This window comes from Colletotrichum fructicola (genome assembly GCF_000319635.2).
Source record: "Colletotrichum fructicola Nara gc5 chromosome Unknown KSG_Nara_v1_contig10, whole genome shotgun sequence".
Lineage (NCBI taxonomy): Eukaryota > Fungi > Ascomycota > Sordariomycetes > Glomerellales > Glomerellaceae > Colletotrichum > Colletotrichum fructicola.
This window is the reverse complement of record NW_027094060.1, coordinates 771,659-796,999: the sequence shown is the minus strand read 5'-3', so window position 1 is coordinate 796,999 and position 25,341 is coordinate 771,659. Positions and strand designations below refer to the sequence as shown.

Below are 25,341 nucleotides of genomic sequence, written 5' to 3'. Positions count from 1 at the left end.
TTGTGTCCCCAAAACACCTTGAGAAACGAACCAGACATGTCTCTTTCCCAGTTTACGGCCACGACGTCCATCTCGCTCTGTTTTCTTTCGACATCGTCACTGATACTATAGCATGCTAAGCCCGCCTGAGATAGCATCACCGACTATAGTTTCGAGCAAGTCAGTTGCCGAAATGCCCGCCGACAGAGCCCAAGGGTACGGCGCGCATCTTGTTGCAATAATTATTGCAGTCTACTACTTGAAATTTGGCCAGACTCTCATCGACAAGCCGAACGAAATTCTCTTTCGGGAGATCACATGCAATAGCCACTACAACAATACATCCACGAACCTGATCCGCGCCTTCCCTTACGACGACCCCTTGTGCCGGATCGAAGAGATTGAAAAAAATCATCGAAAGAGGCAACGCGATTAGTTCGGTCTTTGAGGCTATTGGTGGTAAGTGATTTCCGTTTGTCCGAGGTCTGCGGTGCCATTTGCCAAAATTTATTTCTAACGCAAGAGGACAGGCCTTCCCGCCGCGTACGTCTTTTTACGAGCCAACTTCCGCGAAAGACTCGTTATTTTCGGCTCGCTCACATGGATCGTCGGCAAGCTTTTGATTTACCACACAACGCGTGACGGGTGGAATATGTTGCTCTACTGGGTTTTGTCTAGCTTGGTCGGCGGAGGGCAAGTCGTTGTTGAGGGAGCCATATTGGGCATGTTGACTGATCTATCGGACGACCAAAATCGGTAAGTGCGAGGCTTGCCGGCTCCTTCTCGTCCTCGAAGACGATATTTCGACCTTCAGATCTGACGAGTTGCTAATCATCTCCCTCTACAGAGCTGGGAATTTTTCCTACACGTTCAGCGTGGCTTGGCTCTCGTACGTCACAGCAAACCTCGCCTTTAAACCCCTCGTTGAGTACAGCGTCGACGCGTCTTATATTGCAGCCATGACCGGTATTGCCCTCGGCGTCACTATGATCGCTCTCTGCAGGTTCCTTTTTTTCAAGACATACTGCAAACAGGCCGAAGACTACCGCTCGGAGGAAGAGGTCAACCCGGACCGCCGCGCGCCGCGGGTGCAAGTCTTTTCCAGCTTGGCTCGTTTCCCAAGCTGCTGTCTGCTCTTCATAGTTGCCGTTTTACCGCCCATGGCATCATTGTCGATGCCATCACTCGCATCCTGGATGCCCAGAGTGTTCCCTGTCTACGAAACCTTTCTCGAACTTCCAATCCCACTATACGCATTTCCCACCACCGCCCTCGTGGTGACCAGCACCATGATCCCAATGCTGGAGAGCAACCGCGCCCACCTGCACAGCGCAAATCCCCAGCGTCGAACCTTTCCACTCTTCGCGCCCTCGTTTGTGTCCATCTCGATAGGCACTCTGCTCTTAGTATCGAGCACAGACGGCAACTACAAGCTCCTCATCGGGGGGCTCGTCTTCATGGGCCTCGGCGGAGGTGCGGTACCTCTGACCCTTGCTATGCTCGTGTCTCTTCTCGGCCGGCGACTCCGATGCCGCTCGTTAGGAAGAGCCCTTGGTGTGGTATATACGCTGCAGTGCGTCGTGAGGTTGGTGCTGGGGCCTATACTTTATGCGCTGGGGAAGCCGGGTCGCCCAGCGATGGCTCAGTTATTCCCCCAATTCATTATTCTACTTGCGGTCTATGCTGCTTTCTACTCAGCGCTTAGGTGGTGGCTCAAGAATTCGGCATCCACTGCACAGAGCAGCGAGCGGGATATCCAGCTAGAGGAGATGCGTCGAGAGGCGACGCCACCTGTCGCGCCGAGTGTACCGCCTCCTGCATATTCCCCACTGGCGCGGGAGAACGGTCGAATTTGAAGTTGAGGGCGAGATTTAGCATTCTGAGTTGTAATTTCTTCTGGGCGCTTTGATCAAGTCATTGGGCAGTTTTGGAGAACGGAGTTTTGCATAAGGATCGGTCATCACATTGTCTCGGGCGCAAAGGGACGCATAGACGTCCGTCAAACTGTAGCTTACTTGCAACTGTCTATGATTGCTATCAAGGTGCTCTTTTTCGGGATTAGTATCAAACTATAGCTAAACAGTGCTTTCATCAAGCTGCTCCGGAGACACGCCTTCCTGGTCAGGATATATACCCGGCACTTTCAAAATCAGATTATCTTTTCTTATTTATCGTCTACACTCTTAGAATCTGGGGATAATGGCGTCTGGCTTGTTGTCGAGCGCCTCGTCAATCTCCTTCATGATCTCGGGCGTAAGCTTCTCCTGGGCGCCAATGGCGTACATATTCTCAAAGACCTGCTCGGGGCTGCTGGCGCCAATGATGGCGGAGCTGACGTTCTTGTTCTTGAGGACCCAGGCGAGGGCGAGGGTGCTCATCTTGATGCCGAGCTTCTCGGCGATGGGCTCGATCTTGTTGGCCTTGTCGACGAGGTCCTGGAACTGCTTCTTTGCGTTCTCGCGCTTCCAGAAGTCCTTGATGAAGCCAATGTTCTCGGAGCCGAAGCGGGAGTTCTCGGGGATGCCGTTCTTGTACTTGCCGGAGAGGATGCCCTGGCGCAGCGGGGAGAAGACGGTCAGGCCGGTGCCGACCTCGCGGTAGAGGTGGGCGAACTCGTGCTCAACCTTCTTGCGGTCGAGCATGCTGTACGAGGGCTGCTCCATGACGGGGCCGACGAGGTTCAGCTTGTCGGCGTAGCGCCAGGCCTGGGCGATCTCGTCGGCGCTCCATTCTGAGGTTCCCCAGTACAGGGCCTTGCCGGTGTTGATGAGGTGGTTGAAGGCACGGACGGTCTCCTCCATGGGGGTCTGACGATCGGGGCTGTGATGAGGCCGTCAGAAGGAGCTGTGGTGAAGAGGAGAGGGCTTGCTTACCGGTGAGCGTAGACGAGGTCGACGTACTTGAGGTCGAGACGCTCAAGGCAGGCGTCCATGGCCTCGATGACGTGCTTGCGGGACAGGCCCTTGTTGTTCACGACGTTGTCGCCGAAAGCTCCGCCCCAGTAGATCTGCCCGACAAGCGCTCGTCAGCTTTTTGTGTTTCTCAACATGGTCGATTCACTCTAGGAAGATTGCGCACTTTGGTGGAGATGACGAGGTCGTTGCGCTTCCAGCCGTACTTCTTGATGGCCTGGCCCATGACTATGACTGGAGTCAGTCCCTTATCGCGTCGTCCGTATGTATGAGAGAGTATCCGTACCAATCTCGCTCTCGCCGTTAGCGTAGCCCTCTGCGCTGTCGAAGAAGTTGACGCCGGAGTCGTAGGCGGCCTTCATGCAGGCAAAGGTACCCTCTATTTGCTGTGAGCGTTCAATGGCAAGGAGGGGGCCAGGAGTGCGGTCATACCAGCGTCGACATGGCCACCGTAGGTCAGCCCTTGTAAGAAGTCAGTTTACGTCGCAATTGTACGGTGTTACGTTAAAACTCACAGCCTCCCAAGCTGATGGCGCTGACCTGGAGACCGGAACGGCCCAGGAAGCGGTACTCCATAGGGGGAAGATCCTCGGGCTTGGACATGTTTGCGGTTCTGGATGTTTGGTTGGGGGATTATGAGGTGGAGCGAGGTCGGAGGGAAGATGCAGACTTGGAGGGGGACAGGACAGTAGCAGGTGTCACGCAATGGGTCGAGGGACCTTACTTATAGTCTCCCCCAGATTAAAAGAGGACCGGCTCGTGTTCAAAGAAGGAAGCTCCAACCAGCAGAGCTCCATCCCATGTCCAGTCCCGGTCCTGTGCCGGGTGGTGTAGGAGCCGTATCGATGCGGTCAAGCTCCCAGGATGCGGGGCTGCCGGTATCAACCCCGCCATGGGAAAGCGGCAACTCGTGTCACTGATTTGTTCAGGCTCTGTGGTGGGTGGTTGGCCGGGTACCATGAGGTACGGAAGCCTGGTCTACAAGAGTAGGGATGAATACAGCAGACTTACGCCAGTTTCATGCTGCCTTCCTTGCTCGTCCCTGTGTGCCTGGGTGGGAGAGCTATGACCGGCGGGAAGCTTAATCCCGAGCTCTAGAATTTGCGACGGGACGAGCGCATACAACCTTTGGTTGGCTTCAGAAGTTTCCGAGGCAATTCCAACTTCCTCTCATCGGGAAGAAGACCGCCTCACTCGTAGACTGAATATATCACCTCGCAACAGAAATCAATCACAGAGACAGCCCCAGGAGAGAAAAAAAAAAACTGCTGATGTCACCATCTCCAAGGGACTTGAGCGAGAGCCACGCTAAATTACCCCTCCATCTGCCCCTCCAAGCGCGACCGTTTGTGTCGAGCTGCGACCCGCAACCACGCTCGCACCACTAACATCCCTGTCATCATGCGGGTCCTCCGCCAGGTGTGCTACCATCTCGCTGCTCCGATTCCCCCGAGTTGGCGAATGGTGTGGCTTACTAATTCACCAACGACACATCTTCCATCAAGGTGACGAGACGGCGTGGGGAGGAATCGAACTATCGCCGTGCCGCAGTTGGTTCGATTCGAACCGACCATCGGCATGAACGAGGTGCTGGTATCTATTGGACCGGCTTGCTGGTCGGCTTCCATGCCTGAGAAGCTAGTCCGACCCGAACATGCAAGACACAAGCGAGCCTTTTTCCCGAGCCGGCCTGTCGGGTTCTGCTAGCACACGCGGCTTTGATGCCTCTACATGCAGGTCTCAAATTAACCAAGTCGGCAGGGAGTCATACGGTAGGAAGTCTCCGCTAGCCTCTCTCTATTGAGATAGACGACGCTGCTACGCAGATAGCTTCCCCAAGTCCGTCTTGTCGATTTTCGTCCTACAAACTCGAGGCGTGGAGGCTAAAAGATAACAGAATCACAGTTGTCAACAAACCCAATCCGCGACTTTCATGAACTTTCCGCATCCTCATGGCAGCTCTTCTGTGAAACGGTGGAAGGAAGGAAACCCGCATCTTGCCTTACAGTAGTTAGGTCGGCTTATGCCATGAACCGGTCTTCACTCCCTGACGGTTGAAATACTCCCTTCCAGCCCCTGGTGAAACTGTCGTAGTACGGCCTATGGAAGAACATATGCACAGCGGGTACTCGCTACGAGCCGTCTGTTTGCAAGATGCCTGAAAATCAACGCGATTCCAGATTATGGGAGCTTCGTGTGAACTATTGATGCATACTTCTGATTTGATAATTTTGTTGCGTCAATCCGAAGTTTGGTAAGCATGTCCTTCGCATCCCCTGGGAACGGGTTGGGCTGTATATGCTGAAGTAAAAGGTTTGCTCAAACTCATACCTGAATATTCAAGTAGAGCACCGGGAATTCTGACTAGAGCTCCGAGAGATGTAAGTCAGGATTTGGCTGACCACATCTAGGACATGCATCTTCAGCATCACGACAAAGAAACGTCTTAGACCACACGACAAATAGTGCAGTTTGTTATCAAAATGAAGGCAGGGGGCTTATTTCATATTTACCTCGTTTGCAGCTGCATTCACGCTCTGGAACTCTTCAAGTCAGTGTCGTGCCCCGCATGGGTCTCCAATGGCCTTGTCTTGATCTCGCGGGTCTCAAGACATCGACAGCTTCAAACAGGAGCGCCAACGAGGCAGCGAGGCCAGCTCCCTCGACGACTAAGCAAGCACTGGATCTTCTCATTCTGAAATAAAACTCTTGCCCTTCTCGAATTCAAAATCTCTTCCTTTTCTTCTTCTCCTCACAACAACACCATCGCAGGTCAACCTTACCATAACGCGACCTTCGAAACCACCATTTGGGATCCGTGAGAACCCAACGCGCAACGAGACAATCGGCAGAGATCAGTACGAACAAGCAACCCAGTAAGTCATTTTCTCTCTCCTCTCTACCATGCAGCGTCTTTCCCGTCGAACTTCACAAATTTCAATCACCACGCCCCCCCATCGTCGAAAAAACAAGCTTCGCGATCCTTACGGAATTCCCTCCAATTTCAGCAGCCCGAAGCTGTTTGCGGATTTTTCTTCTCCTTTTTTTATCAGCCATTTGTGTGCGTTTGAAGAGAAATGTCCGCTTTGGCGGTGTTCATGACGGCGGGGTCGGCTGCGGCGATTGCCTCAGACGATGATCACACGTCCGTCTCGACTTATCTCGGTTCGGACTGTGATCATCCTGAGCTGAGAGCCGCCTACGCCGAGGTCCAAGAGAATTTTCGATCTTCTTTGGCCTTGGGATATCTGAGACAACCGCGTCAAGAGCCTCAAAGTCAAGATCAGCCAGACGAAGGTTCCAAATTTACACTGTTTTTCTCTCCTTCCCACCTTCATTCCTTCCCGCAAGACTGCCAGTGCAGTTGCCCCTTCCCTCACATACCCTCCTGCCTTCACAAAAGTTCGTCTACTTCCTTCTGCATTTTACACTCACCTCCACTTCTTTCCTCAGAAAAAAATCTTTCCTCCTCACCACCTTTGATTTTCTCACTCTCTTCCCTCGCATCTCCGTCTGCCGGCCAGCCTCACTGACTTGTCGAAACCAGTCTCGGCCACTTCTGTCAACCAAGTTGACAATCACTCACCCGATCAATTCTCCGACTACTCCTTCATCGACGACAGTATGTCTGGCTGGGGTACCGACGACGCCTGGGGCACCAACGACACCTCTGGAGGTGCTGGAGGTGGTGGCGACCCCTGGAACAACCCCTCTGGAGGCGATGGCGATGAGGGTGGCGGCGGCCAGCGCGGCGCCTGCTTCAACTGCGGTCAGGATGGGTAAGTCACGTCTTCTTCACAACATCACGGTCTACTGACATTATCCACAGCCACAACAAGGCCGATTGCCCCGAGCCTGCCAAGCCTTTCGATGGCGAGTGCAAGGGCTGCGGTCAGCAGGGCCACATGCGTCGTGACTGCCCTGACGCTCCCCCCATGGCTTGCAGAAGCTGCGGCGAGGAGGGCCACATCCGCAAGGACTGCCCCAACAAGCCTCCCGAAGTTTGCCGCAACTGCCACGAGGAGGGTAAGTGCCTTTCGTTCCCCAATTGCGAAATATGATCTATTTACTAATTCCTGCAGGTCACCTCGTCGTCAACTGCGAGAACCCTCGCAAGATTGACCTCAGTAAGATCGAGGATGTCGACGCTGATGTGGCCTGGAACCAGATCATCGAAGCAGCTGACGAGCGCGATGGTGTTGAGGCCAAGGAGGCCATTCAGAAGTACCTCAAGCATTTCCCTGAGATGACTTATGTCATCCTTGAGGAGGCTTTCCGTGGCCAGGAGATGGGCATCTACCTCATCGCTACCGAGCGTGCTCTTGCTCCTACTCACACTAACATGGACCTTCAGGGCAACCTGGGCAAGAAGTTCACTGTCCAATACCGCTTCTCTTCCCAGCCTGACCGTGCCCGTGAGAAGGCCGGATGGCCTGCTTCTGCCGAGGAGAACATAGCGCGTCTTGCCGATGCTGGTGAGCCCGTCTCTCGCCTCATGCAGAAGTGCAACAACTGCGATGAGCTCGGCCACACCGCCAAGGCTTGTCCCCAGGATCCCAACGAGAAGGTCCGCGTCACTATCACTTGCTACAACTGTGGCGAGGAGGGTCACCGCGTCCGCGACTGTAAGTTCATTCGATGTCTTCATCAACCATCCCTGACTGACCAGATTCTTAGGCCCTACCCCTCGTATCGACAAGTTCGCTTGCAAGAACTGCGGTCAATCTCGCCACAAGGTCTCCGAGTGCACTGAGCCTCGCAGTGCCGAGGGCGTCGAGTGCAACAAGTGCAATGAGAGTATGTTATTTATTCTTAACAATAGTCAACTTCAACAGCTAATCTTCTATAGTGGGCCACTTCGGCCGTGACTGTCCCACCGCCGGTGGTGGTGGTCGCTCTTGCCACAACTGCGGCCAGGAAGGCCACATCTCCAAGGAGTGCACCGAGCCTCGCAAGCTCAAGTGCCGCAACTGCGATGAGGAGGGCCACCACTCCCGTGACTGCGACAAGCCTCAGGATGGTATGCAAATCTCCTCTCATGTTTTCGTTACATTGACTGATTTCGTCTCCAACAGTCACCCGCATCAAGTGCATGAACTGCGGCGAGATGGGTCACAAGAAGTACAAGTGCCCTAACCCCCCTGCCGAGGACGTTGACGGCTTCGGCGATGGCGGTGGTGGAGGTGGTGACTTCGGCGCCTCCAACGACACTGGCGCTGATGCCTGGGGCAGTGGTGACAACACCGCCCCACAGGACACTGGCGGCTGGTAGATGCTTCCCTTTCGGTACACGCATCCTGATATGGTACGCTTGGTGACTCTCTGATTGGCTTTGAGGTCAAGTTCTCCGTCGCTGCCTCGGCAGACGACAAGGCTTTCGAGAAAACGGTTGATAGTTCGCCAGAATCATGACACATGGCTGGTGGGGTCTCTTAATAGATAGATCGACACTGATAGAATGCAAAGTCATGACGCAATTCTGGGTTTTGATCATTTTGATTATTTCTATGACTTGACTGTGGTTCACCATGGGTTTGGAGCTTTTCTACGCTGTTCTTGATCGTTGATGATACCACGCCTCGCGCGAACCATCTCAGCACCTGGAGGAGCCTTATTGCAAGATTCCAGTCTTCCCTTACCCATGAAAGTTCATGGAACATCCCCTAGCCCGGGTTACTTGAGGATATGTAATATTGAGCGCCAGAGACTGTCTTTTGCGCCGTAGTTCCGGATTCCGCAAACGTGGAGTCTCCCTAAGGGGTCGAGATCTTATACGTGGACACTCTGGTGGTTCGTTCAAGGCAAAAGGAACATACTCGGATGTCTTGCTTGCCATTGGGACCGGAAGACAATGATTTAATGCATGCTTCTCGTATATCAGAGGATACATGACGATCTTTTCAGGAGAAGGAGAGGACGCAGATGGACTGATTTCGTTGTAATTTTGAGTTTCGGAGATTTTCATTAGGTGTGCAATACAATTCACGAGTGAACAGCACGTTCATCAAACAACCGTCACCCCCGATGTCATTGGTTTTGAATGCGGAACGTTGACCCAACAGTGACTTCACAATCCCGTTGATGTCAGCCCCCCAGCCTCCTCTCATGACTATCTCTGGCATACCAAAGTGATACAGAGTCGGTTTTCGTCAACTGTGTAATAGTATTTGGACATGACCTCCTCGTCAGCATAAAAGCAGCACTACACGGACCAGAGATCTTGTCACAGCAAATTACCTGCCGGCAAGTTCTGTGTCATTACAAATCAGTATCAGAAGTCATCTTGGACGTTTCCGCACGGGACTGCTGAGAGTTCGCGAGAATCCCGCAGCCCGGTTCTCGATTGGAGACACAATACCTCTCCAATACTCAAAAGGCAGGGAAGACGGCAGGAAAATAGGATATGTTTCTGGCCAAAACGTTAAGTCAAGCAGATGGCCCAAGAATTCTTGTCCAGATGACAACAGCTTGTTAGAGCAATGGAGAAGACGAGTCACAATCGTTACTGTTTGGTTATATTGTCTTGGCCAAGGCCCATGAGCTCGTATAAGCCTACTTAATTTATATCAGCCATCTTGAGATTTCTAATGTCATCATCTTGCAGCCATGCAAACAGCTCTGACGATAGCTGTATAAAGATATCGTGAAGATCATGACCAAGTACTCGGCACACAACGCGAACGCCCACGGCTGTCGATTTTTCCTTCGATGCGCATAACCTACTCACGAAATTCACCGTTTCGTCCTTAATGATAACGACCGCAACGTAGATGTCGGAGCGCCAAAACTCTCTCATCCTCCAGCCTCTGCTCTTCCCATCCCTGCCTAGGTATTAGACGAATAGTCATACAGTCAATTGTCATCTTTGAAGTTACGTCGTGTCGTGTACATCGCGACATTGGCCAAGAGTTCACTAGAACTGACGCTCATCAATTCTCAAACGAATCCGATTGGTTCCTTCAAAGGCACAACACTTCGACCCCATTTATATCATGGAAAGCACCCCCAAGTCATGGCTCTATCATATCCGTCTGGTACGAGACTGACGTCCCTACCGCCCCGAGAACTCACTGTTTGCGAGACCAGTCTACCCGGAGATCTCGTTTTCGTATTTAACGATTAGTCGCTCGGTTGTCATGATATTCAAAACACGTACCGGAACGTCGCTATCGTCCTGTTCAACGCGAGCATGCCCACCTCCGAGAAAATCACATTACATGCCTGGCAATAGGAAATAACCATAGCTACCAAATCTTCTGCCTCTTGGAATACCCAAAGTCAATATGCGAGCAAGGGCAGAGATGACCAGCGGTGGCAAATCACCAAACCAAAGGCGGCTTAGCACTTCTCGATGTCGAAGATGACATGAGGCTCGGGCACTGACTGTTTCCCACCTTATCAACTAAACCAAGATGCCTTCAAACCCACCATCCTCTGCGTCCTGAGTGAGACACTTACTCCGGAGAAGGCCTCTTTTATATCAACCTCTTGTCCATTCATATCGTCTCGCAACAAGCATTGAATATAACTCTACCCCCAGGATTTCTGCTTTAAAATAACCCCGCCCATCTTTCAAATACAAGTTAGAGTACAAATTGACTTTCACAGACTGAGAATGGTATGAATGCCAGAGAGGCCTCTACCCATCAAGGCCAGAGAGCTGACACCAATCATACGCACCATATGCTAAACACACACATTCACACCTACACATGGTCCTTCTCCATCGTCTCTCATTCCTCCGTATCCCCTTCTCATTCGCTGGAGTATTACCCTTCGACGTTCGACATACCACTTCTCAACAATACACCCCGCAGAAAAACCACCTCTCCTTCTCTCTGCCATGTCCCTCAAGCGTCTTCCTGGATACCTTGTCATTCGCTGATCGAGCCATTCAAGTCGCCAACGTCAACATCATATATATACATACAGCTAGAACCGCGGTATACCCCAAACCATACTCAGGGTACCTCGCGAAACTACCTCTCGCAAGCGGGAATCACGGCGTAACCATCATGTCACGCCGTCCATCTGCTGGCACCAACTTGCCTCTCACTGGGCGGGGAACATGCACGGCGTTAAAGCACCAAGCAGGAGTCGTGTTGCAATCTTCACCATGCATGGAACCATGGAGCACGACGTAAGCAACTGGGATGGATTTTATTTGTCTCGTCTGCCTTTGTGGCGCCTTAAAATGTATCCGAACAGGGCTAATCCTCTGTCCGGATCCCGATGTCTGTCAAAAGCCATTTTTCCATCCCCATGCCATTATTCAAAAATAGAAAACGATGCAAATAGCCATCTGCAAATCCTTGGTCAAGGTCGCAAAAGAAGAGAAACATGATTCTCGCCCGTCTGGTTGGGCAAGGTGGTATCAAAGCATTGATGCAAAATCAGGCATTCAACGCGAGAGAGTAGTAGACATGGTGCTGAGGGCTGCGGCGTTTGTACCGACAGATCCCATCTGGGAGGAAACATGACCAAGGAAACAGGTGGTTTTCAAACGATAGTTCAACAGGAAAGAGCAGGGGGTACATGTTTTGTTCATAGGCGACGGAGAGATCATGAGGTTCGTTCATGTCGTGGCCCCGCGAGGGCGATGCTTGGGCAACTAGGCCAAGCTCGACTTCTTGCGCCGACCAAACATCTTGGAGAAGCCACTGCCGCTGCTTTGCTGCTCAGCAGGAGGGCTGAAGCGGGCTGGCTGGGCCTGTGGTGGGGGCTCGGCGTTGCGGAGGAATGAAGCCAGGTCGGTGGTGCGGCTCGTGGAAGAGACGGCCTCCCTTGGTTCGAACTTCTTCATTGGCACGCGTCCGGCAGAGGAATGCATGGCGGGCCGGCTTGCAGTGGCGTCACCAGCGCCGTACTTGTCTTGGCCGGAAGACATGTTAACCTGAATCGGAACATGGCCGTTTCCGGCAGCTCCAGCACGGCTATTCAGCGAACGGCTGTCAATCTTGGGTGGCTTCGCAGTCGATCCAGCGTTGCTGTCCTTCCTCGAAAATCGCCCGATAAGGCTGGGAGCGCTGGCCTTTCGCTTGATGTTCTGCGGCATGACAGGAGCGGCGGGCTCAGGTGGTGGCTGATAGTTTTTGAGGAAGTCCGCCAAGCTTTCCTCCTTCTTGGGGGGAGGTCGAACGGCTTGGGCGTAATCTTCCTCGTCTTCGTCGCTCAAGTCAATAGCGTAGGGGTCACGCACGCGTCGTCTGGTGCGCTTCGGCATCATGTCGTCTTCGTCGAAGGTGTTGGCGCTGGGGCGGTTCTTGAGGAGCGCACTTTGCGAGTTGATCGACGATTGGACGGAGGGCATCGTGATGTCCGTCACGTTGGTCGATGCCTGGCTGTACCGAATGTCTGGCAGGCTGGCGTCAACAGCTTTACCGCCAACGGCACCTGACATCTGGTCAGAATCCATAGTGGTGCGAAACGGAGCAACAGTGCGTGGAATACGAGGATTATTAGCGCTGGGAGGTCCTCGCCGAATGAAATCGATGAGGTCGGAATTGTCCTCTCGATTGTCGACGGCAGCGTCGCGGGCCTGAAGGCGGGGTCGATTGGTCGATGACGAGATGCGTCTCGAGTCAAGGCTGTGCTTCACAGGCGGCGGCGGGCCGCTGATGTTGCGTAGCGGTGCAGGTCCGTTGTCAGCAGTCGGGCCGGTCGACCGAATGAAGTCTGCGAAGTCGTTCATGGACGTATCGCGAGGGATTCGAGCATCTCTAGCCATTGGGCCGTTCGTTCTCGATCTGGTCAATGTGGGGCTTGGAGGTGCTTTGGGGACGAAGCCTTTGGATTTGGACTCGACAGGATGAGAGTTTAAACCTGTTGCACGACTGACGGACATAGTTCTTCTGATGTCAGCGCCGGAAACGGATCTGTTCCGTTCACCACCCATTGCCGTCCGAGCATCCTCGCTTCGTCTCGACTTAGCACCCACGGCAGGACTTGCAGTGCGCGCCCGATTGTTCTGATTGGCTCTTAGTAACGTGATTGAAGTATAGGAAAGGCTTAAACTCACGTCCATATCACGCATGCTTTCCGGAGTAAGCGTGAATTGAATCGTTTGGTCACTCTGAATGAGTTCCTCGAAATTCCGCGCCAGATTGTCGGCACGACCCGAGGCCTTGCTGTCCTCGGATGTTCGGACCGCTCTAATCTTGCCAGTGCTTGAAGAGCCCGATGAGCCCGATGTGCGAAGCTGTCTAGGGCGTTCGGGGGAATCACGCCCAGCAGTTCGCTCCACCGAGACAACACCAATACTTGCCGCTGGCGAGTGTGTACCTTGGCGACCGGTGCCGCGGTCGGGAAGAGTTGGCGTGGCCTGGGATCGGTTGCGCGGTGAAGGCACGCGCTCCTCGACGAATGGGCCAGTGGTGCTCGTGTTGCTGATGATGGTAACCTTGGTCGCAGATTGGCTGTGTTGGTGACGAGAGGGCTGCTGTTTGGCCGGGTTGAAGATTGCTTGTGAAGCCCTAATTTCAGGAGTGCCAGCCTTGGGCGTCGGTGTTGATACTGGCGACGGAGCAGTTGCAGCTGTCCTGGACTTATCCTGGCGTGTAGGACGGGCTTGGGCGTCCTCCTCAGCTTCTAGAATGGACTCGTTCGTGTTTTGCCTGCGAGACAATTTCTCAACAGGAGAACGTGTGCGCGGTTTTGATGCAGACGAGCGGATAATGGTGTCAACCTCTACCGGCTTTGGCTTTGGCTTCTCTTCCACGATGGGTGGCGTGACACGAGAGACACTGCTTGCGCGCGACAGATTGGCTGTTTGAGAGCGATCGGAAGCATCGACCGAAGACGTGCGCGACCCTCCTACGGGACTCTTGGGACCACGAACGTCAATGACACGAGCTGAAGGCGTTCTCTTGAGCCCCATCATAGGGGCCACAACGACAGCTTTCCCAGACTCGGAGACGCTCGGAGAGCTGCGGCCGGCAACCGACACCCTACTAGAAGTGCAGATCTCTGCCTCCTCTTCCAAATCGTCAATGTCACCAGTCTCTTCCTGTGCCGGGGCGGGGTTGGCCTTCACCGCCGTCTGCGTGGCTGCAGGAGTGGCATCTACCGCAGGGGTGGCTGCTGCTGCTACTGCAGTCGCTACTGTTGCTGCCGCTGCCACGGAGGCGACTTTTTGCGAAGTGCGATTAGGGTTCCGGGGTTTGACTTCAGGAATCTGCTCTGGCGTCGGCTCAGACTTCGCCTTCTCAGACTCTTGGTTCTCCGCAATTGTCTCGGGGACTTCCGCCGCCTTGTCCACGGATGTGGTCTCCGTCGAAATCTCTTCAGTAGAGATCTCCTTGGTGGCGGAGTCGACAGAATCCTCTTCTTCGCCGACCAACTTGGTTGGAATAGGTTCGACCTTGGCGCGTTTGAGAACAGGTGAGGTGTAAGGCGAGGGCGAAGGGGTTGGCAGCGAGTTTGAGCGCTTGCGGCCGGAAGGAGCGGTTGGGGTATGAGGTTGAGACATTGTGGGGGTGGGCAGGTCGTTGCTGGGCTGGGACGTAAAGATCATCAGACTTTTCGGGCGCTGCGCCGAAGGCTCCTCCTCCTCGTTGTCGGACGCCTCATCGTCGCTGTACGAGGCTAGACCAGGAACTTCGATTTCGTCGATGTCGCGGTCACCAATCGGTAGGGGAATGGCTGATGCCTTGACGTATTCCTCGACGCGGTCGAGTTCAGGTTCCTCTTTCGTCGCTTCTTGGATCCCGAGACCTTTGGCTGGCATGTTCTCGGCCGTGCTGGTTTGCCTAAAGTGGCTGGAAGGCTTGCGCGAAAACGGACGCCCATCCAAAGCTGGAGAGCGAATTCTCTTCTTCCAAGAGCGCCAAAGCCTACCCAGAGTCCTATCGAGAGCAACGCGCTCCATGTCCAACTCCTCAACCACAATCCTGTCAGCGACGTCGGCCATTTTCGCTCCCTCCTTGGGACCCTTCTCGAATTTCGCTCGAAGTCGGTGATACGCCGCCTGGCCTGCAATGACCAGTGCTTGCTCGCCCATGTACTCAAGAATGGAAGTTAGGAAAATGGCGACCGCGGGAGAGATGACCTCCGGGCCACGTTCGTCCGCGCCGGGCTTGAGGCTCTCCTGTTCCATGTAGTAGTCTTCATCCTCCTCTTCCATGTCGCCAAGCGAGGAGTAAACCATGCACCTCAGTCGAGTGCGCTTCCAGACGAGCTCGAGATCCCAGTCCTTGGGGGACGAGCTTGCGCCTGGCGGCTGAACGAAGTCATCCTCGTCTCCACCACCCAGGTATTCGCGCAACTCTTCGTCGGCCTGGTTGATGGCATCTTTGGCGAGTTTCGGCTTGAGAACTTCGGAGACTGCTGGCCTCAAGGCGGAGAGAGTCGTTGCGCGGGAGGCGGACAGAAAGTTGAAGAGTAGCTGGTCGAGAAAGCTGTTGACGAGTTGCAGGGCAGCCGTGGAGACGAGGGCGGTCTCTCCGGCGGGCTCGATTCCATGCTGGTCGTACCAAGTATCGGCATGACTATCGTGATCGTTGGTGACAATCTGAGAAGCGGCCGACGCGGCAATGAAGGCGGCCTCGGGTGTGACGGAGAGGGGAGGAGACATCAGTCCAACGCTCATGACTGTGGAAGGGCGATCGCTCGATATGCTCTGGGTGCGCGACCTCGTCTGGAAGGAGGGCGATGGAATAGCAGAGGGTGACCTCGACGGGGTGGTCGAGTCAGCGCCTGAGGAAGCCATGTTTGCTGGTGGGTGGGATCTATAAGTTGAGGAAACCAGCACAGCAGGTCTCCCGGGGTCCCGTGAGACCACAGGAGATTAGATTGAGGCGACACAAATATTGGCGATGGGCGTTGTCTCGCAAGCGGGTGTTCCTGGGCCTATCAGGGGTAGCGGCTGAGGCGGTGTTGACGGCAGGTGTTTGCAAATATTACAGAATTGCTTATGTGGGAAGGACGGCTGGGAAGTATGACGGATGGCTGCGTGATGCTAATTGTTAGCGGACTTGTATTTTTTATTAATCCAACAAGCAGCAGCGATTGCAGAGCTGAAACACTTGGTCCAGGGCCGCATGGCAGTGAAGGACCTGCGTGTGATCCACTTGGGGGGGTAGAGGCAGAGATTCATGCGTGGTAACCACGTCTTGCAGAACGAGTGCCACTGCGGGGAGCACTGGGCTGGAGAAGGCAACGGAGAGCGGGCGAATTGGCTAAAAGTAGGCGCAAGAGAGACGATCAACCCGAGGTGATGGTGGACATGTTAGACGAGGCGTGCGCGCGCGCGGCAGGCAGAAAGTCTGGTTGCGGTCCGAGAGACGACAAAAGGCGTGGGACTTGATTTGATTTCGCGAGTACGGGAACCAAACGAACGGGTGACTGAATGTCGAAGCGCAGACACGCGAACATGGGGGGAGGTTGACTTCGGGGACGCAGTACAGTATCCGTCGTATTCAACTTTTTTTCCTTTCGAATCCTCCTTTTCTCTCCTTGCTGACCGGGAGATGGCGGCGAGTCGTGACAGACGGTAGGGCCGGGTGTGGATGATGGGACAACCTGGCAGCAGCAAACACACGTACCTGGATGAGCGCGGTGATGACCGGGAAAGCAGTATTGGTTGTAATGGTATAGTAGACGGAAGAAGATGCGCCGGTGCAAGTTCGGTTGGTGAATCAAGTGGTTGTGATGGGGGTGATACAGAGCAGAAGTGGTAAGACGAACGATGGTTGGGTTGCGGCCAGCGGCGGACACAGGTCGGGAAATGGTTGAAAGGGAAGTAATGGTCGACGAGTATGGAGAGAGAGAGATGGCGATGAAGGTATGAGATGTTTACGGAGAGAAGGGGAATAAGATGAGAGAGCGAGCGAGCGAGGGCGAAGAAGGACCAGGTAAAGGGTTGTGAAAGAATAATGTCGAGGAAGGCAATGAGCAGCAAATGAGCAAGCAGCTTAGTTAGAGCGTAGGTACGAATAGAGCTCTCGAAAGAAGCTGATGCGCTTGCACATGGGCGCAGGAGCCACCAAAGACGACAAAAAAGCCAAAGAAATCGGACGACGAGTGGTCTCGAGGAAGCCCGGCAGCGGCCAGGACGAAACGGGAAGCCTAGTTGCTTAGTGTCAAAGGTATTTTTTGTGCAGCGTCCGTCTTTGAGATGGCGCAGAGTGCGGGATCAGTGCATCTACTTAGTAAAGTGACATAAGGGACCCTCCCAAGCCTGCTCTGTACGAGACACTAGTCCACCAACTCCCGCGTTCTGGCTCTGGTTCTGGGACGAGGATGAGGAGGAAGAGGAGGATGGGCGTGAGTGAGTGGCTCCGTGGTGTGGTCCGTGGAAGGGGTGGTGGGTGGATGGCGATGGGCCAGGATATCCACCATTCAGGTACCAGCCCGGATGTACGTAGTACATGCATTCAGATGGAGCAAAATGTGGCATGCAAAGGTCCAGGGGACAACACACACTCTCTCACACGCACGCAAGAGTTGGAGCAGCAGGTTGGGTCCAGTCATGGCCTTGGGAAACCCGTCAAACCCAGGGACCACTACGACTTGAGGTGTGTTGCTTGCATTCGGCCGACGTTTAGGATGGTGGGGCCCTGCAGCACGAGAAGGAGAAGAAGAAGCAGCAGAAGCAGTCGCAGAAGCAAAGGAAGAAGCTTGGGGACCAGGCACCTCAGACACGCACCTGCGAATAGAGTGTGAGCTGCCCACGGGCAGTAGGCACGCAGTACTGACAGCCACAGGTGCAGGCTCAGCTGGTGCACTGTGACCTCGTTACTGGGACTGAGCAAGATTCAAGACAGGAACGGACAGTGGAGGCCATCGGCTCTGGGAGCGCGATTTCCGCGCCCGTCGTCTCCAGCACGGTGGGATGGTTTCGGTGGCTGTCTGCCCATTGCCCACTGTCAACCCCCTTGCAGTGTGGAGGATGGACAGGATGACAAGAGCAACGCTTCCCAGCAGGCAGAAAAATAAAAAGTCGCGACGAAAGAAAATTGCAAACTCAAAGTCGTGAGAGGTTCATACCTGGGAGTATTGAGTTTTGTCGTCATGCAACCACTGCCGCCAGTGTCTACGTCAGTGTTCACTCCTTGGACTGTTGATCCAGAGTCAGGTTCTCAGTTCATTGCCGTTGGGCCTAACGCGACCAGACAATCTTCACTATTCACACTATTCGCTCAAGAGCAAATTCACAAACCCCGGGTCCCTGTCATAGCGATCAAGCCCCCCGTGGTGACCCCCTTTTCCGATGTTCCTGGTAGATGAAAGGATGGATCAGCGACCCGTTGACGACGAAACAACGGCTTCCAGACGGGTATCGAAATTCCTGTCTCGAGTTGCTGCCAGTTGCAATGCCCAATCGTCGGTCAGTTGTCGACTGAACACAAATCGCGACTACTCCGAAGCTGGGTTCGCCTGTACGGAGGAGACACGGCCACTTTCCAGCCCACCTCACCTTACTGCGTACCTGGCCGAAAGCGAGCAGCATCCAATACTTGTAGGTAGACCAGGTACGTAAATCGAATCGAACCGCATCAGTGCCGTGGCCATGCTGCTCCTGGTCTCCTCGTGGCGGAAAGGGGGAAAGAGAATAATATGGGAAAAGTCTCCGACTGCGAAAAGCCGGACGAATCGGCAGAAAGTGACCTCACATCGTCTGGTTCATCATGGGCCAGGATCCAGATGCGAGGTTGCAAACAGAGTGGAGGCTGGTTAATTAGACGTGAAGGGACCCTGACCCTGGACCACGACCCATGCCTGGCTCTGCCGGGGCATGCGACCTTGCCAGAAGACACCCCTGTCCAGCCTGGTCTGGCAAGAGGTCAAAAGCTTCCACCGACCCTTGCCTGCGACCACCCACCCATCCACCCACGTCTTCCGTCCAGACCGCTGGGGGAGGCGCGGGAGGCTGCCCAGACTCCTCTAAAGACTCTCCCAGAGAGACCCAGACTTCAAACCCCCAGGGCTCTCTGCCCATATCGACGGCGATGTTCAGGAGATTTTGCGCCGGGGAAGATTCCAACTATTCAACAAAATCTGGGGCAAATCAATAGTTCAAACCCAGTCTGGTCCGGTCTGGTGCGGTTTCTGGTTCATTAATATCGTCAATCACAAACAATATGATCCGTCTTATAACATCGATGTTGAGCTGGCAGGTGGTATCGGAGGCGGTTACAGAAACAGAGTAACTGCCAAAAGGTACGAATAGTGGTACTTTCCACGCTCCAACCAGAAGGAAAGTGCTGGTGGCAGGTGCTGTACTGCACTTTCCTTCCATTGACTTGCAGAGGTCCCCACAGCCACATGCGACGCCTCTTGGCGGAACACAGTACAAACAATTTGCGACGCCCCGCAGATGAAACACTGTGTACTCACCTCGCTCCCGTCATTGAAGCATGGAAGAAGCCTCGAAAGCAATTTCGGTTTCCACCCCCGCCAAATCGTTTGAACAAAGAGCGGGAAGCCATCGTCGCCAGCTCTTGACGGAAAGCTAAATTTGTCGACCATGAGACGTTGCTTCTTGTCGACATCAAAGGGAAACGGTCAGCCCCCTTCCATGTCTGATCATCAACAGATGCCACAGACACAGTCCGTCGTTTGCCCGTCGAAACGGCACCCGCTGCTTTTCTTTCAACGTCCCGAGACATCAATTCGATTGAAACTCAAGCAACTCGCATGACACAACCACTTGTGCCAGCTGGCCCAGCTTCCGCCTCTCGCCGATATCATGCCACCTCATGAGCTGGCTCGTTTCTTCTTCGTGCCCAAAGAGTGCAAAAGGAACAATACGGCCTTGTATTCATTTCCTCTCTAGCCCGCCTCGCCTCCGCCCGCCGCTACTCTCATGTCTGGAGAAAAAGAAACAACGCAGCCCATCAGATGCCACAATGCCGACGGCCTCTTTTCGCCCGTAGACGTCCTAGATTGCGTCAGGTCAGTTTTTGCAATATCCGTACATATGCGATTCAGAGTTGGACAGCCCAGCAAACGGGTCGCGCATATTGCGATCATGCTGCTTGCTCAAAGTACCCAGCATCTCAACACACACAGTGCAACCGTCACATCGTCTTGCACTCTGCGACGTCCCATCGTGCTCCTGAGATATGCTCCTGCAGTTTTGGACGAAGCATAAGCATCTCGGTTGGCACGCTGTCCCTCGTCTACCCGTTCCGCGGCCTCAATCAGGAAAACTGAGCCTACTGATCCCAGACTTCGGGACTCAATTCTCAATAAGCCTAACTTCTAAGTCTGCGAATGCCAGTCTTGTCAGGAACAGCCCCGCCGTCCTGCATCTGTCCAAGAGACTTGCCGGAGCAACGAAACGAAACGAGCGGACACAGCCGGTTTGCTGCGCATTCCGGACGGGGACTCGGTCCTCAGACCTCTTCATCAACGCTGAACATCGGTTGAAAGCCAAGACCAAAGCAAGGATGACATCTCCCGAGATTGTCGCATCCGAGGCGACGGTGACCCAATTCCTAGAGCTGTCGCTCCACTTTCCGCCGTCGCCGGCCGATAGCACGCCGTGCACACGCCGCGCTCACCCAGACTTTGGTGATGCCAGGCATTCATGGGACGGAACTTACCAAGCATCAGAGTGCCATCAGAGTATCCGCGTCCGAGCACGTTCCCAGCTTTGCGGAGATCGCCAAAACATCACCAGGCTGCGCATCAATATTGGTTTCCGTCTGCTGTCAGATTCTCAACCTGCAACGTCGTTCTGTCGCACAGACTGAAAACGCTCTGAGCAACGCCGATGCACTCGTCAATCTGGCTCTCCAACGGGTATCCGTACGTCGTTGGCGAACAGGCGGTGGCAAGCCCTGGGCAACAACTCAGCACTGCACTCTCCCATGCTCGAGCTGACGCAAGCTGCCAGACAACACAGCACACAGATGCCTGAAGCCTTGAGAATCAAACGGCTCAGCCAGTCACATTGCCGTGCGATGAGGTTCTGAGACTCCCCATCGCTAGACTCCCCACCAGCGAGGGCCACAGCAATCAATCTGTTGGCGTAGTGTCCTCGCCCCAGAAATCTCCACTCCAGTCGAATGGAATGATCTGGCGGGGCTAAAGAGGCGACCGGTCGGACCCCCAGACCCTCCAGAACCTCGTTTGTCATTAAACTTTGGGTCGTTGACCACCAAACGTCCCGTCAGCGAGATGACGATATACTGCCTCCGCCTCAATACACGGAGCTGCTCTGACGCGAAATCCACGTCTCCTTCAGGCATGGCTTGCTGTGCTCGCTCTGCGGCTTTCCCGCCAACGCCGGGCTGTCTTGGGCCGAAGACTTAGGTTGCGCCAGCTCTCTTTCGGGTCGGCGAGGGGGCGCACAAGCCGTCTTGCTATTCGGCGATCCATCCCATGTGTGCGCCTCTGCCAACGACGGTGCCTGGTGTTTTTACATCGGGGGCGCACGTCTACGTGGCCCAAGTGCCAGCCAGCTTCCGCGAGTCGATAGCTCATAGAGCTGTCGTTCTGCTGCCGCCGCCGGTGGGACAGCAGGCGCCTCTCTGCATTTTCTCATTCGAGCGCCCGGGCGGCACACGGCGGGAGGAGGGCATTGAGGCTTGATCTCATACAGGGGCTTGATCAGCTCTTTTAGAACGAATCCCTCATGTAGACCGAGCAGTCGCTTCATCTTCAGGTTCAAGGCTCCGGCTGACACACTCTAGAGTCCCTGAACCGCGTCGTCGGCTTTGTGTACCTCGTCTGATGATCAAGAGAACTTGGTTCCGTCTTCTGGTCTGAAGATAGTCGGCTTCCCACGTTCCTGTCCTCATGGCATATCGCGCTCGCTTGATGATGACGACGAGGTTGGCGCCGCCATTGCTTTTTCCAGCAGATCCTGTCCTTCCGTCAGGTCTTCGTCGCACGCCGCGGATGTTAAATCATTGGGATGTGATAGGGCTGGCTGTGGGACCTCAAAGTCTGGAACTGGGCGCTTTCATCTGGCCAACTGGATTGCAAAGACTCGCTGCTTGTTTGCGACAGACTCTCCTAGCGGCTCCGGAGCATGCGCCGCGGTGATAAACGACGGGATGCAGACTCAGATCCCAGCCCGATGGAGAGCAGTGTCTCAACGCGATCAGCATCCATTGGTCCGTGTCCAAGGAAATATTTTCGACGGCTCTTCATGTAGATCGGCAATTGGCAAGAGCAACATGCCGCAGCATCGCCGAGAAAACAGGGCATGAAAGCCACCAAAGCCATGCTGCCATGCACCCTCGGACGACGACGTATGGTGGCAGAAATACGACGCCGAATGATGTTTGCTCCGGCATAAGGGTGTTGGCAAACACGCACCCTGGCCATATATTCGGTCAATTCATGTCGTCGACGCACATTTCAAGCAAACAAACAGTCAAGCCATGCCAAAGCATGCGTCTCGGTCAAGGAACGTCTGGCAGGCAGACAACCGCGGCTCATCCTACCTGATTGTTCCCTCGGAATGGCGTTGCTTCCCGTAAATGGTGCAAACGTCGGAATGCCGGACCCATTGCAAACGCTGGTAGTGTTTGTCTGGAGCGGCGTGGACTCTCCGCAATCGTGCCCATCTGCAAGAGAATTGCTTGGGACAGGAAGTCCAAGACCATCATACTGTCCCCAGCAGCAACCTGTGCCGCATTCCTGAGGTCACCATCCGGCCCGAGGTGAGGGATGTCCTTGGGAGCCAGAACACACAAAGCAGACTACAGACAAAGAGGTTCCGCGACAACGGTACCGGCTTGTTCCCGCCTTCGCGAATCGATATTTTCCCCTGATAAGCTTGATGAAGTATTGATGCAGAAGTGTCCTTTGTTTAACCCAAGCTACGCCTGCCCCCTCGTCGAAACATACGCGTTCTCACAACGAAGACGGGGCTTCTCTGACCTTCATCTCGGCCATATTCCACCCTCGTGTGCCCCCACCCAATCGCTTGGTGCATTAGAGAGAAATACTGCTCTCACTGGGTTGACAGACAACCGTCAAAGCTGAGGCCAACGCGGGGGGCAGTGGAGTATGCGAGATCACTTGCGTCTTCTCAGCTTCATCTGTCAAACTAGGAATCAATAGTGCCGTCTTTTCCAGCGCTATGGGCCGCTTGAGCAACATCAACATCCACAGTATCCCTCACCATTGGCCGTCGGGACTCACACTTCAGACTCTCTTCCGTCGAGCCGTCTTCACGCTGTGCTCTCTTGGACCGAAAATCACTGCCTGTTTTTGCTCTTGGAACGGACAGGTACCTCGCCCGGCTTCCCAAATATCGTGACACAAACCGCTACCTTGGCCAATGTAACCTTTTTGAAGAGAATATGGGTGTCCGATTATGTTCCGGCCCCCAACCGTGCGCGACCATGCCCTCAGACATGCACGATTAACCCACACTTTGCATTGGCGGACCTCACTTGTCAACGGTGAGGCCTCGGGCACGTTTGTTTGAGGCTCCCAACCCGTCTTCGCCCTTTGCCCGATCTATCCCTATCCTCCGGATCTGTCTCTTGTCTCGAACCTCCGGCTGGTGCGTGCGCCGCTGACAGTTGGGCCCTCCAATTTACACATTCGACAAGCGCCAAGAGCAAACTGCGTCGTTGGCCCGATCTTTGTGGGCGGCGGCCAAGTCAGCCACGAGCAAACAAGCGTTCCTTTCTGGATTCCTGCATCAAACATCATCACTCGGTGTGACAAAGATTTGCGAAGCGAAGGTGATGATTTACCTTGCATATACTAGGTTTAAGTGGCATGCAATAGCAGTGCGGCGGTCCGCCTTGCCTGTTCTAATCCGTTTCTCTGCCGTCTGGAAGAGCAGCGGTTGCATTCGGAATGCACGACCAACTTTACGATTTACCAAAAGCCAACACACATAAACAATAAACTCGCCATGTCACAGCGTATGCATCACGCTAACCTCGCAGCCGCAGCGAGAGCGCGGTGCACGGCACGTCGTCGATTTTGGCTCGCCAGCATCCAGCTGCCCTGAAACGAGAGCATCCTTGGTTCCGTTGCCGTGTGTGTATGTGGCGGCGGTGGAACCGCGCCGGTGAAAACGAGCGAGCCTGCGGGCTGGCTTCCTGCAGCTTTTACTGGATTCAGAGGGGGAGGCGTAGCAGGATCACTGCCTTCTGCGTGGTACGAATGTTTGTTCTAGATGTTCTGCGTTTGTTCCTGCGCATGCGCTTCGGCTGCGTGCTTTTTCTATGGGTATCATTGTCATAACTCACTCTCCGCGGGAAGTATCCCTCGTCTGCGCGTCCAATGGTCGAAGGAGCTCATGGTAGGGGGGAAGTCCAGCGGTTCTGGCCAAGATCTTGACTTGGCTGTCGGGGGATTCTTACCTGTACATCGCCGGCACCGCACCGACAGTGATCCACTGACCGGGACGACATCCCGTATGCGAGCCCCGGTGTCACGGCCGAGCCGGACCTCACTCCTGATGCCACGCCGTGCTATCCGTCTCCACGACCTCCTGCTGGACCTCATCCCCCGTTGACTCCTCTGCAACAACGTCGGGTCCACGCTTACCTTGCTGCCCCTCGTTACCTGTCTCATCCTCCATCTTCCCAACCCCATTCCCGTTCGAATTCGAATTCTCCACGGCCCGTCGAATCATCGCGCTAAGAAGGGTAAGCCTATCGCTGACAAGGTCACCGCCGCTCGGGGGAAGAGCGTCGCGGACGGGGAGGAGGCGCTCGAGTACCTGCTGCTGCCAGTCGCGCCGGCGGCACGGGAGGCACTTCCCCGGCCGGCGGAGGACGCCCTGGGCGTCGATGGCCGGGCAGACGGTGCCGGCGCCGGGGGTGGTTGTAGAGCGGGGGCAGAGCCAGGTGATGTGGTGGCCGGAGAAGCAGCCGCAGGCTGTGTAGTAGATGTTTTCGGCGGTGCACATTGCATCTGGGCCGGCCGAGGGGTTTGTGTGGTGGTTTCTTGGTGATTTCTTGGTGCTGGGGTCTTAGTTGGCGTCTACTTAGAGGGCGGTGATGTTGTGGTCTCATCTTGGGCTTCTTCTATAGAGGATGATGAGATTGAGAGTTGTTGGCGAAGACTGCGTTTCATTGTGTTGAGCGCTTTGTGTGGGATCACAATGGCTCTGTGTTGAAGCGTGGGTGACATCGTCATTGTTTGTGAAGAAGTTTTGCCGTCAAAGGGAACGATAGAGAAGATGGATGTATGAATGAGTCCTGTGTATGATGGGGAGGTCGCAATGTTCACTGTGATATGTGATGTGCCTCTTCATCCAGTCAACATGCGATTGAGAGTGTAATGCCTCGACAACATCTCGAGACTTCAAGCAAGACCATGAGGGTGTAACAGCCCGGGTCGTGCCACGAACTTGTGCATTGTTCAGTGAACAATGGCCATGTGCATATAACGGCTGTATTGGGCTTCAATAATCGGATCAACGAGGCTGAACAAGCCATTGTTACGGATGACTGAAAAACACGGCCTCTTGGATGCCTTTGGCAAGGGGGTGCTCTGATTTACTTCGTCTCGTTCCATCCAGCAT

The 25,341-nt window shown here is 54.4% G+C and overlaps 5 protein-coding genes across 5 annotated transcripts; 2 read left to right on the top strand and 3 right to left on the bottom strand.

The window, feature by feature from the left end:
* Positions 1-172: 172 nt before the first annotated feature.
* On the top strand, positions 173-1,835 carry CGGC5_v015732 (uncharacterized protein; the record flags this gene model as incomplete). The annotated part of the gene is made up of 4 exons (XM_032020474.1): positions 173-363; positions 416-438; positions 510-735; positions 827-1,835. 4 exons carry the CDS (start codon positions 173-175, stop codon positions 1,833-1,835), a joined length of 1,449 nt encoding a protein of 482 aa, XP_031882381.1.
* Positions 1,836-2,162: 327 nt separating this feature from the next.
* Positions 2,163-3,494, bottom strand: KOB1 (putative voltage-gated potassium channel subunit beta; the record flags this gene model as incomplete). Its single annotated transcript, XM_032020475.1, has 6 exons — positions 2,163-2,799; positions 2,853-2,986; positions 3,058-3,119; positions 3,178-3,270; positions 3,324-3,353; positions 3,407-3,494. The coding sequence occupies 6 exons, from the start codon at positions 3,492-3,494 to the stop codon at positions 2,163-2,165; spliced, it is 1,044 nt and encodes a 347-aa protein (XP_031882382.1).
* A 1,880-nt stretch (positions 3,495-5,374) lies between these two features.
* Positions 5,375-8,163, top strand: HEXBP-0 (DNA-binding protein HEXBP; the record flags this gene model as incomplete). The annotated part of the gene is made up of 8 exons (XM_032020476.2): positions 5,375-5,442; positions 5,751-5,767; positions 6,439-6,670; positions 6,721-6,917; positions 6,974-7,516; positions 7,569-7,688; positions 7,741-7,911; positions 7,967-8,163. The coding sequence occupies 8 exons, from the start codon at positions 5,375-5,377 to the stop codon at positions 8,161-8,163; spliced, it is 1,545 nt and encodes a 514-aa protein (XP_031882387.2).
* Positions 8,164-11,502: 3,339 nt separating this feature from the next.
* CGGC5_v015729 (uncharacterized protein) lies at positions 11,503-15,597 on the bottom strand (the record flags this gene model as incomplete). The annotated part of the gene is made up of 3 exons (XM_066153309.1): positions 11,503-12,284; positions 12,342-12,858; positions 12,910-15,597. The coding sequence occupies 3 exons, from the start codon at positions 15,595-15,597 to the stop codon at positions 11,503-11,505; spliced, it is 3,987 nt and encodes a 1,328-aa protein (XP_066007338.1).
* An 8,664-nt stretch (positions 15,598-24,261) lies between these two features.
* On the bottom strand, positions 24,262-24,723 carry CGGC5_v015728 (uncharacterized protein; the record flags this gene model as incomplete). Its single annotated transcript, XM_032020478.1, has 1 exon — positions 24,262-24,723. One exon carries the CDS (start codon positions 24,721-24,723, stop codon positions 24,262-24,264), a length of 462 nt encoding a protein of 153 aa, XP_031882385.1.
* Positions 24,724-25,341: the final 618 nt, after the last annotated feature.